The following is a 13227-nucleotide window of genomic DNA, read 5'->3' on the forward strand; positions in this document are numbered from 1 at the left end:
CCTAACTCCTAAATAGTAGCTCCAAAATTTGATCATCAAACCATGTGAAGTCCATCTCTCAAGATCAGATTTAGCTCACTCTGCATAAGCTTCATTCTTTCTTCTTAGACCCTACAATAACATCAAAATGTGATCATCACATCTTGTATCAAGAGGCTATGAATAGGAACTTGTTAAAACAATGGAGTTAGATAATGAACGTACCTGAAGTAGAGTCACACAACTTGACTTCACTATCTCTGAGATCTTTCAGGTACTTTGGGTAGCTTCGAAACCAATGTTCCTTCAATTGGAAATAGAAACATATGGGCTCTTTGGGTTAACACATGGACGTATCTCAAAGCTAGCCTTTCTCTTCACCATATGATCAAAATTTTTGAATTTGGCCGACCCCTTTCTATTGGGAAGAGAAATCTTTTATGGAGCACCATTTTCATATTTTTCAATGTCCATGGAATCATTGGAATTAGACCCTTTAAGCACCTCTGCTTCAGATGTGCTCTTAAGCATTTATGCTTCAACAACAATCAACATTTGGGTCAGATCAATTAGAGTCACGTCGATGTTTATCACATGAAAGTTCTCAAATGAACTGTTCGTATGACTTTAGAAGCGCAAGAAGAACCAAATCAATGGATTGCTCCCTTGGGAAAACAACACCCATTCTATCTAACTTGTCAATGTATGACTTCATTTTCAGAACATGTGCACACACATAATTTCCATCTTGATCTCTAGATGCCAATAGGGCTTGAGAAGTTTTGTATCTTTCAACTCAAGTAAAACGCGACGTTGGAAGAGTCACTGGAGAATGAGGTGGAAGAGTTAAAGAAGCATGATGTCCAGATTCACCATTTCCCGAAGAAGAGAAAACATTTTCACCTTAACTAGAATATGGAAGATCATCTTCAGAAGGAAGAGGAAAACTTCCAAAAGAACGATCAAGACCGTTTATATCTTCATAAGACATCTAAAATTAGGAGAAAATAGAATTCAAGTTAGTTGCTTTTTGTCCTTAATTATTAACCCATAAATTTAAATTAAGGCTAAGATCCACATTTTCGATTCAAACTTTGAAGAGAGTTTTCGTAATCAAATTCGAATCTATTTTAGGTAGGTGAGGCTTTTACCAATTTCAATCTTATGAAACTCCTAGATCCTTTGATATTCATTGATTCTTATCAATGGAATGTTTAATCTCAGATTATGCTCTACTATTTGTGACTGAGATACCGAGGATCACAAATATGCTTGGCACTCTAACTGTCATTTATCATCTGATTTTAATGTGCCGGTTAACCACACACACTCCATTAATCAATGATAGTTTTCAAGGTGCCCATTATTACTCTCTATAATCACTATTAGTGTATCGATTAACCGCACATGCTCCACTAACTACTATAAAGTATAATGTGTTATTTTATTGATTAGCATACTTTTCACATTTTTCCTAAAGTAACTAAAATCGGGATTTTTTAAAAGATTTTAGTTTCTTTTATGTCATTAAACTAATTAATGAGATTATATCCTATCAAATCCGTTCAGCTAACGACCCTCCATCATACAAGAGAGCGGTGGGTAAGAGTGGATACTCAATGACGGTCATTTTATAGGTCGATTCCTTAAACTCTCCTCATAGTATGGCTTTGTGAATGAGGCGTACTAACGATTTGACTGACTTTGTCTTATACATATAGTATATATTAAACTTTTAATTATATATATATATATATATATATATATATATATATATATATATATATATAGTATAATGTGTATTGTAAACAATTTTAAAATACTAGGGATATGACATCAATTATTAAAATTAATTAATATCTAAATTAATCATTTACACATTTAAAAAATTAATTATATTAATCAATTAAATAATTAATCAAGTCAAAGATTTATCTCCTAATTTATAGGACTTTAATTAATTATCAAATATATAGGCAAATTCGGATTTGGCAGATACAAAACAGATAATTACCAAATAAAAAGCATGCAAAATAGATTAGGCAGATTAAAATCGAAAAAATCGAATTTATCAGATCTCACGTCGTGAGCATCAACTCTCAAGTCGTGAGATACAAAAAACCGAAAATTTTTGTTTGTTCAATTCACTTATGTGCAATTAGACGAAAGACAATCTTAGGCTCTGATACCACTGATGAAAAAAGTAGGTTACAACAACAATGCACTAAGCGGAAAAACATTTAACAATTAAATGATTAGGGCACATGCAACCTAAAGGGATCTATGTCTTTCATATAAATGCAACATATTATGAACTATCAAACTACAAAAACCCTAATGAAATCAGAATTCATAAAGGAATATTACATACCTTTGATTTGTTATAGTAAACAAACCAGAAACCCTTCTTCAAAGCTTTTGGAAGCAAGTACCAGAAATCTCATGCCTCTGATGGTTCACACCCAACCCTAGCAACTAGGAGACTTGAAGAGATGGGAGAGGGACGGAAATTATGATAATGGAGTGGACGAAAATTATAGCTCATAGGGTCTATTTATATTCGAATTAGCAAACCCTAGATAACCCTAATTTGAATAAAATAATATTAATTAAAATTGGTAATTATCCAACTTCCTATTTATCTAAAAGGAATATTCCAGAAGCCCTGGAATACCCTAGAAACCGTCCACCCCTTCCAAGGAAGGTTCTGGAACCTCTTGCTCAACCATTGAACAATTACAGTTAGACCCCTGCACTTTTAATTAATCTAATTAATCCCAAAATTAATTCTAATTAATTTCTGATTAATTCTTAATTAAATATTACTATTTCTAATTAATATATTACTTTCATAACATATTAATAAACTCATTTATTGTTATTTATTAATCATATCATAAATCAATAAATCAGTCTCTCTCTCTAAAAGGCATACTATTCAATTATTAGGTTTGAGAGCAACCCAAAAGGACTTTACGAATAATTCAAGTATATTATAATTCAGTTATTAGCTTAGACACCTAATCTAACAACTTTAACTTGCAATCTTGACTCGAAATGATCTTGATTTTGTTGTTAATAACGTTTATCAGTACATGCATCAAACTACAAATGTTCCTTGGTCTGTTGTTAAATGTATTATCCACTATCTCCAAGGCAGTATGTCTCATGGAGTACTCTTTCATTAGAGGCACTTTATCGGCTTTACGTAGGCTACCAATAAAGCCTATAGAAAACCTTGAGGCTTTTAAAATTTTTGATTAGACAAGTGGCCCAGATGACATATGTTCAACTGGTATTTTTCTATCTTTCATCGGTGCCAACTTAATATCATGGTATTCTCATAAGCATAAAGATAGTCTATTTCTCCTCTACGAAATATGAAGCTCAAGATAACATTTATATAATTTTAGTAAACTAGTTATAGTCTCTTCTTACCGAGCTTCATTTTCCTCGTCTAGCTCATCCTCGTTTATGGCACGATAATGTCGAAGTTACCTGCTTATCAGCAAATCCAGTGGTGCATGCTCATAAAATGGATCAATTTGCATATAATTTCAGTGATGTTGACTTCCACTTTGTTCGAGATAAAGTTGTTAAAAAATAATTAAAAAATAATTTTACTTGTAAAATGGATCACTTTGCATATAATTTCACTAAACCTCTTCCTACACCTCGATTTTTCTTTCTAAGTACCAACCTTTAGGTTTCTCCCCGTCCTTCACTTGTGGGGGCATATAAAACCTAGTATAGATGGGCTAATATATATATATATATATATATATATATATATATATATATATATATAATCTAATATACCCAACAACCAATAAAATTCAAACCATTAATTCAACTAACTTATCGAGTATAATCATAATAATTTGGAGGAAATCTATTAGATTTACTTAATCAGGTGGGATAATTGAATTTTATTAATGTTCTACAAAGTTCATCTTTCTTGTTGTCTATCATATGTCTAATCTATATCTTAATTTCACCAACAAATTGAAGAGGTTGAAGAAGACGATAATCTGTAAGTTACGGTACATAGTGCGTCAAAAGCATTACAATGGCTAAATTTGTGTATTTTTTCTACAAGGTATTTTTCTATTAATAAATTTGGTATTTCATATTCTAAGTATATAAAAGGTTTATTTATCGTTTAAACCATTGATAATCAAGACTACTGATTATTTTTCTTGAATAAAGGTTGGCATTATACACAGAAGTCGAAAAAAGTGTTTGCGGGTACTAAAGTTGTTGGTGCTAATATGTGCTATGGTATACGGCATTTATGTATATTCTACATATTTGAAGCATATACACATTGAGAAAAAGAGGGAATTTTTAGAGTTTCAAGTAATCAAGACGTTCCATTATAATAATGTCGTTTATCAGTCTCCAATCGCTCATTTGCATCACCCAAAACCCAAAACTTTCAACAGGTATAATCTTTATACTTCTTTTTGAAACTATATATATATATATATATATATATATATATATATATATATATATATATATATATATATAAGCATTTTGTAGGTATACAAGAAAGCATGTGCGCTTGTTTGTCATAATGTCCATGCAAAGATCAGGAAGTGGTTGGTTTGAAACTTTACTGAATAGTCATATGAATATAAGCTCCAATGGAGAGATTTTTGGTCAGAAAAAGAGGAGACAAAATCTTACCTCGATTATTAACACACTTGATAGAGTTTATAATATGGACTTGATTACTAGTTCTACCAAGAATGATTGTTCTGCTGCGATTGGATTCAAATGGATGCTTAATCAGGTAAGACTAGAGTTTCATAGTTTTCATTAGTTGTTGATGTCATCTAAATACAATCTTGATGCTGAAGGGTTTGATGGAACACCCTAAAGAGATTCTTGGCTACTTTTCTAAAAGGGACGTTTCAGTCATTTTCTTCTTGAGAAGAAATATGATGCGTAGATTAGTTTCTATACTTGCGAATTCATTCGATAAAGATGCAAGGGTTCTAAATGGCATTCATGTATCTCATGTACACTCGCATGGAGAGGTATAAAGCAGTTTTATGTTTTCAGTGAAAAATACTACTAGAAATCAAGTATTAACTAGTGACACATGAATCCGTGGTAAATCTGTTTTAGGACCTTAAAAATAAGTTAGCTTATAAACTAACTTATTGTAATTTTGCATTTGGTAAAACCAGAAAAGTAGTTTATAATAGTTTACAAAATAGCTTATAAGCTAGCTTAAGATAACTTATTAATAAACTAACTTATAAACTAGTTTGCCAAACATGGTCTTAATCGCAGATAGAATTTGTCACATCAATGGCTGATGCTTGAGGGGGCCTTCAATAGACTAGAAAAGAAATGGAGTTTACTAATAAAAACTAAATACCATTTATATTTTACTTGTGATTAAATCTTTTACTTTTATTTTCAAATATATAATGGTGTATAGTCTTTCATTCTTTTGATATAAAAGCAAATAATATAATTGAACTTCTTCCAAAGAAGAATATAATTGAACTTTTTCCAAATGTGAACACTATAACATATGGAATTTTAATGATATGAAAAAAAATTGACAACCAGACATACAAAAGAATGCAATATCGAATTCCAATTTTATCACATTTACCTTGAACCCACGAACCAAAGAAGCCCATAGGTATGCCAAATACCTATATATCATATTAATCATATGAATGCATGACATTGTTTGGGTTTTCATCTTGCTCTTAGGCTTTGTTATTGTCGAGATTTAAACCCACAATCAATGTAACATCACTGAAATCAGATTTGGGAAAGATGGAATCAATAGCCATGAAGGCGCTTGAGTACTTCAATTGCACGAGGCACATCATAGTGTATTATGAAGATCTAATCAAGAACCCTTATGTAAGTAAATACTTGTTTTAGCTCTAAATTTTTCATGCCCTAATTAAACTCATTTTGTGTTATTTGTATGACTGTTCTAGAAACTTACACAAGTGGAAGACTTTTTGAAGCTACCACGAATGAAATTAAATAGTCGACAAGTGAAGATACATAAAGGACCATTGTCGGAACACATCAACAACTGGAAAGATGTCAACAAGACTCTCATTGGAACAACTTACGAGAGATATCTTAGATCGGACTATTAATTGATGCCCAACCACAAAAAGTTGGTCTTTTAAGTAGTTCCTAAGATTGTGTGTAGGAAGGGGGTATTATATTCTAGTTAGTAGCTCACTAACTGTGATGTTGCTACAATAGACTAAATATATATGTTTGGAAATGAAAATGCAGTGTACAATTAGGTTTAGCACTTCCCTTAGACCGACCCATCACTTTTTCCCTTTCGCACTATGTTATTTTTCCCTTGCTCTGTCATCACCTAGAAATGTTCACCCTTATTTCTCATCATTTTTTTTAATAAAATGTATTAAAAATATAATATATTTATAAACAAATTCAACATTAATAAGAACATGATTTTTTTTCATTAATTCAATAGATAAAACAAAAATTAAAATATAATAATAGTTCAAATGAGCCTAAATGTTATATATATATATATATATATATATATATATATATATATATATATATATATATATTATTTTTTCTTTGACCATTAAAGTTGTATCAAGTTCTTCTCTAGAAAGAAAGATGATGGGTGTTTTTGTATTATAAATTTCATCTATTTGACCAAATGTTTTTTGTGATTTTTTTTTCTCTTTGTGTCTTTAAGCTATTTAAAAAAAAAAAAAAACTGCATAGGTACCTCAAAATTCAAATTATATTTTTCGTATTCAATTGTCATCTTCGGTAATTGCTCACATTTTCGATCCTGATGCACTAGAAAAAGACAATTTCTTTTTTTCTTTATCTGGACCTTTACAAAAAAAACATGTCATTTAGTGGTACACAAAAAGCGCTACTAAAAACCCCAAAAAATATCACTAAAGACTTCTTAGATAATCAGTGACACGCATAATAAATGCCACTAGAAATGCTCTCACTAAAACCCTTTGGTGACACTTTTTGCTTTTGCCGCTACAATTTGTTAGGCTTTTAGTGACAAATTTTTATTTGTCACAGTAGAATAAAAAGTTAGTTGTGGAACATATTTTGTGCCATTAAAAGGTCATGTGATTCAAGAAATTATGCTACTATTAGTTACATATTTTAAGATTTTAGTGACAATTTTTTGTTTGCCACAATACAATATATATATATATATATATATATTGTGGCACATTATGCATAAGTAAATACTTTTGAGATTTTACAATTTAAACTACTTTTATATTTATATATATATATATATATATATATATATATATATATATATATATATATATATATATATATATATATATATAACTTTTATCTATAATATAAAATAAAATAAATAATTAGATTGTTACACGTACAAAATAATATTTAATCCATTGTTTTCATCAATATTTTCTAACGTTTTGAAACAAATATCTAAGTTAATGTTAAATACGGCTAAACATTTGAAAAATCATCAACAAATCTTTGGATACTTGAGGAGTCGCTTGCAATGGCTTATAGGAACCTGCATAATAGCAACATACAAAAAACATGACAACTGTTTGTCCCATTTTCAAAGTAATAGTAACATACTTTGAAAATAGGTTGTTATACTTTCAAATAATAGCAACGTTCTTTCAAAGTATGTTGTTATTAATTTAAAAATGTGATAAAAAAACATGTCAGCCCCATTGTTTTTGTCCCATTTTCAAAGTAATATTCATATATTTTGAAAGTAGGTTGCTATACTTTGAAAATATGGCAACCTACTTTCAAAGTATGTTGTTATTAATTTGAAAGTGGGACAAAAAACATGGTTTAAAGCAAAGCAAAGAGTAGTTACTTGAAATTATTAAATACAAAATAAGACCATAAGATAAGTCAAAGTAGAAGAATATAATAATACCTATTCGTGAGCAAGTCAAGCAAATGATTTTGTCCAAGAAACATGGGCTTCATTGTCTTCTTTTTGTAATTTATCCAAAAAGAAATAGTTACTAACTTCTAGTGGCATGAAGCTATATAAATAAGTTCAATTGACATCTCAAATGTCATATAGAACATAAAATTAAGAAACCGTATAATAAAAAAATCCACCTTTAATCCATCAATGAGGCGACCTAGCATTCTTCGAAAAAAATATATATTTTCAAATTACCATTTATGGTCCCTCTTTGAGAATTACATTTTCTAAAGTGGTTGTTAATCTCGTTGAAAACTACTCCTATTAAAAAGGAAACTGACACTCCCGTAACGATTAAGAGCTACAAAGTAGATGTAAATAATTAAAAAAAAACATCCCAAGGTTTCATGTACTAACTTTTGTTGTGTTATATAATATATATGTGTGATATTATCATAATATAGAAAAAAATTTGGTCATTCTATTTTAAAGATTCAATGAACTCTCTAAGTAAAATGGTGACTACTTGAGAAAAGTAAGATGCTAACCACCCTCCTATGCTAAAAGCACTTGAAAATTATTTTGAAGATTTAATTGTTTGAAATCGTTAAAAGATAGAAAGTTCTTTAAATGAGAAGGGTTAAAGTTAACTTGCCCTTTTCGACCGAAGAAACTACCATTGTCTCACTTGCAACGGCACCAATCATTGCACCAAATGTCAAGGACCCAAATAAAGAATACTACAATGTCACACCCCAAAACCGGAACGGCAGAAACGTTCTGGGGTGGAGGACATCATGTACAGTATCATAACAAAGCATAATAGTAAACAAGCAACAATATCCATTGCATTAATAGAATAATTTTAATACAAACGTGTTCTGTATAGTATGTAAGACACCAAAAATGTATAATCAAAATAAAGATGAGTCTTGTATGTGCTCCATCTTCTCAAAAGCTTCATCTGTACCTGTCTACTGATGACCTGAGAATACAAGTTATTTTGAAAGAGTTTATCAGCATTAACGCTGGTGAGTTCATAAGTATTTATTGTCATTAATTGTATGAAAACGTTTGTAACAACTTAGTGTAGTAACTGGTTTCAAATGTTTGTAAATAGTATACTCCCTAGAAAATCCTATATTTTCCAGTAAAAATGTAGTCTTCTACCAAGACCCGATTTGTTTGTATGTTTGTTCTTTCGTAATAGTAAGAGTTTTCCCCGATGAACTATTATTATAAAATTATAGTTTACTTAAATGTGTACGTGATAGAATCACAAAGTGAATGTTGTAGGAAACTAATGTTTTCCTCAGCAGTGACACTGCTGGTTATAAAGTGAAGAAACACAGACTCCAGGTAGTACTAAATGTACAGTACACCTCGGGGAGTCTAAAGTAGTAAAAATGTAGACTCCAGGTGGTATCAAATGAACGATACGCCTCGTAAAGTCTAGAGAAATGAAATGCAGACTCCAGGTGGTATTAAATGAACAATACGCCGCGGAGAGTCTGTTTGCCTTTAATTCTTAATTGGTTAATTTAAAGGTTCGAATGTGAACTCGTATGTAACCATGCTGATCGACGGCTGAATAACTGATGACCCTCCAGTGTCATATGTAGTATGGTAACATTCTGTCACCCCTTGGCCTTATCGGCTGGGACTGTAGCTAGCAGTCGGGGTGTGGGTGTGTCTGTCCCGTATAGATCTATACACACAATGCCCGCTCTCCCTCCAGGAGACTCTGGTTACAAAGTGATACCACGATGAAGTGTCGTATCGAGAAGTAGTATGTCACATTCTGTTATAGTATTCAAATGTTTGTGTAGTAATTCATAGTGTAGTGATGTTTTCTCCTTTCTAGTATATAGTATGTTCCTTTGTATAGTGTATAGTATGTTCTCTTGTATAGTGTATAGCATGTATTGTTTCTCAAAGTAGTACTTATGTAGTGACTCATAAATGTACTGACTCTTGTATGGGTCGTTGTAATAGTAATAGTGAGTAGTAATCCCTTAACTATACCTATTATAGTTAAATAGTAATGTTGTTTGTATGCCTTTGTTACACAAAGGTACTGTACTGAAGTGAAAGCTTTTATATCTAACACACACACACACACACATATATATATATATATATATATATATATATATATATATATATATATATATATATATATATATATATATATGATATATAACTAAGATTTCAACGACATTCGGACAAATAACAGGATACCCTAAGTCCACAACCAAACAAGGAACATGAAATAAGGTGAGCTATCAGTCCTAAGTCCTTCAAGTCTTACTTATATAAATATATTAGTGTAGACATGAGTTTGAAAACAATGCAAGTTTAAAAGAGTTTGGAAACAGTTTTAGTATTTAAAAGTTTAATAAAAGGATTTTGAAACGCTTGAAAACCATAAATTGGATAGTAACTTGAAAGTAGTAGTAAATCTTTCTGTTTGTTCTAGACATTAATAACATGTGATTAAAACAATGGCTAGAATGTTTCAACTTGTATTCCCCCCCCCCCCCCATAAAAGCATTAAGAATCATTTCAAAGGTTGATTAAGGGGGTATGAACTCACCTGCAGTGAGTAACTCGAATGAAAGGTCGATATAGGATCGCCGGGTGTCAATTGAAGTCTTGAGCACAAACGAATCCTATTTTCATGTAATAACACATATATAAATACACTTAGGGTATATAACCACTAATAGACACTTGGACACGCCTTAGGGACATGAATACACTTAGAATTAAGTGTTACAAACAGCCCTTAAAGTCCCTAAATGAGTGTAGGGCCTTAGATTTTAGTGTAAGGCCACCAAACTCAACTTTGATGAGTGTGCGGCTAGGTGTGCAGCCAGAGTGTGCGGCCAGGCCTGTGTGCGGCCGTACACTCCCATCTAAATGTGTCCAAATCGATTTTCCAAGGCTTGGGGATGATCCTAAGAAGGTATTTTGGCCGTTGCTATGCTTAGATGAGTGTTTAAGTCTATTTTAGGGCCAAAAGATGTGTGTGCGGTCACACATGATGTGTGTGCGGCCGTACACACATGAAGATCATCTTGAATGATGATTTCATGGATCAAACTCGAGGAAAAGGCTTTCAAACGTGTTGTAGTAATGATCTAAGGATGTTTACTTACTTATTTTGATGATTGGAGAGGAAAACTTGAAGAACTCTTGAGAGAGAATGTTCCAGCTTGAAGGAGTGTGAAAAGGGGTGTAAGGTTGACTTAGGGTCCTTTATATAGGCTAGAGTGTGAGGCTGGGAGGGTGTGCGGTCGGCTGTGTGCGGCTGGCTGGCCGCACACTCGGGTGTGCGGCCGCACACACCTTGCTGGGTGTGTTTGGCCCGATTTAGTGATGCCACACACATTCTCACCCTTCCTAAGACTCATATCGAGGTTATATTAAGCCTAAAACACCCATGAAGACCCAAAACTTCATTATAAAATAGCAAAACGAGGCTAACTTTGATAAAAATGAAGAATGTTCAAGTTAGAAATTTCGGGTTGTCACATACAATAACAACAAAATCATATGATTAGACTTTATATATTTCAAAATGTATTTTCTTTAGATTTATGTTGCTTTATAATCATGTTTAAAAAGATTATAATACACGTGGGCTAAATGTTGATCAAACTAACATGTGTCATTGTCAGATTTTTTAGGTTTTCTATGCATCATATACACTTTAAACTCGGTAGCAAAAACAATCAAACTATGATATACCTAAGTGTACATGCAACCTATGGATTCATGGCTTCATACTATTTATAGTTACCCTATGAAAACATAAATACAAAATAAGAGTCACATACCTCTCTTGCAACCAAAGACCTTTACGCTTGAGCTTTCATGTGTGCCACCTTGTTTGGATGAAAAGGACTCAAACTAGAATCTCTCTCTTGGTTCATACCCAATGAACTCAAGAGAGCATAATCAAAATATAACTAAGAGGGGTCAAACTCTAAAAGAGTTCGTCTACAAGAATGGAGAAAGAAGAGGCGAAACTTCAAGACAAGAATGAGCAAGGAATAATGAATCCCTAAGGCCCTATTTATAGACTTGGATATCTTCCATGGATATATCATTCCATCCATGTGGGATGGGACAAACCTAGAGCGAAATTCCCACCTTCACAAGGGAATATTCGTCCACCTCCTTCTTCTGTAGGGTTCTGGAATATTCCTGATCAATCAAATATTGATTAATTGATATTAAACCCTTCAATTAACTAAACTGTTAATTAATTCCCAAAATATTTTCCAATTAGTTTCTAATTAATTATTAAATCATAATAATTAACAAACCAATTTCTCCTTTATTGATTCTACTTAACTTGAGTCTTGAGGGAAACTCAAGAGGACCATGTTATTATTAGAAATATCACTAATAGTTATTGACCTTGGACACACTTTCTGAAGGTTTGTATCGATCGGATACACTTCAAGTATAAAGCCTAAAAAGAAACTTAAACAACGAAAAATAAAGAACATAAATTAAAAGACACAAAGAGTTCTCCAAATTGTTTCTATCACCAAGAAAGAGGTTTTGTCCTCACCAAGAAGACGGTTGTCACAAAGACGATTACGACACCAAGCCATGTTCAAAACATTAGGATTTTGCCTAATGTCGTATATATACTAATCTATACCTATCAATCCCATGATTAAAGGGGTTGTATCTAATCCATATACTAAGAAACCAATTATATATTGGACTAAAGTTGTTATTTATTTCTCATGTGTAATTGTAGGTTTAGACGTACTGGATACTTGTTTTGATAATTTGATGCAACATGGTCCTGATTTTGTTGATTGTTCAAGAAAAGGTAGGCAACTGTTGCAAAATATAATTGTTCTACATAAACCTTCAGAAGATCAAATCATTAATTTAAAATGTGAAGACCATATTGTCGTAGAGGTCACTGATTAATTTGTTGAGTATAATCATGTATTGGATTTTTTCCGTGTTTGTAAGTGGTATCGGGAGTACATTTGTTTTTGTAAATTTGTAAATCATCTTTATTAGGTAGGTACATAACATTTCACAAATTATTTGCCTCATTTCTTCTCTTTGTTTGGCTAATAGAGCCCTAAGTGTTACCATAGTGACAGGTTCAACTACTGGCACTTCTTTAGGTGCACACTCAATCACCCGTGGCTCTACCAGCTGGTTTCCATTAACGTTTCCTAAACCGTTGCGTGTTTTCACCATGACGTTTTTTACACAAAAGCAGACATTCAGTGTACAGTGACGAGAATTTGAGATAGAGAAGG

At 32.0% G+C, this 13227-nt stretch overlaps 1 protein-coding gene across 1 annotated transcript; it reads left to right on the forward strand.

Annotated features, from left to right (window-relative positions):
- Nucleotides 1-4048: 4048 nt before the first annotated feature.
- LOC145158266 (uncharacterized) lies at nucleotides 4049-6122 on the forward strand. The gene is made up of 7 exons (XM_079077187.1): nucleotides 4049-4078; nucleotides 4189-4227; nucleotides 4297-4424; nucleotides 4534-4777; nucleotides 4845-5024; nucleotides 5719-5874; nucleotides 5955-6122. Exons 1-7 carry the CDS (start codon nucleotides 4049-4051, stop codon nucleotides 6120-6122), a joined length of 945 nt encoding a protein of 314 aa, XP_078933313.1.
- Nucleotides 6123-13227: the final 7105 nt, after the last annotated feature.

The sequence above is a fragment of the Lactuca virosa genome, chromosome 2 (genome assembly GCF_052849685.1).
Source record: "Lactuca virosa cultivar CGN04683 chromosome 2, Lactuca_virosa_CGN04683_v6, whole genome shotgun sequence".
Taxonomy (NCBI): Eukaryota; Viridiplantae; Streptophyta; class Magnoliopsida; order Asterales; family Asteraceae; genus Lactuca; species Lactuca virosa.

Bases quoted from the DNA above. Each gene is read 5' to 3' on its own strand.
- LOC145158266 (XM_079077187.1), top strand. From the start codon at position 4,049: ATGGCTAAATTTGTGTATTTTTTCTACAAG. The intron at 4,079-4,188 runs GTATTTTTCTAT...TCTTGAATAAAG, and splicing joins TTGTGTATTTTTTCTACAAG to GTTGGCATTATACACAGAAG. The intron at 5,875-5,954 runs GTAAGTAAATAC...TGACTGTTCTAG, and splicing joins ATCTAATCAAGAACCCTTAT to AAACTTACACAAGTGGAAGA.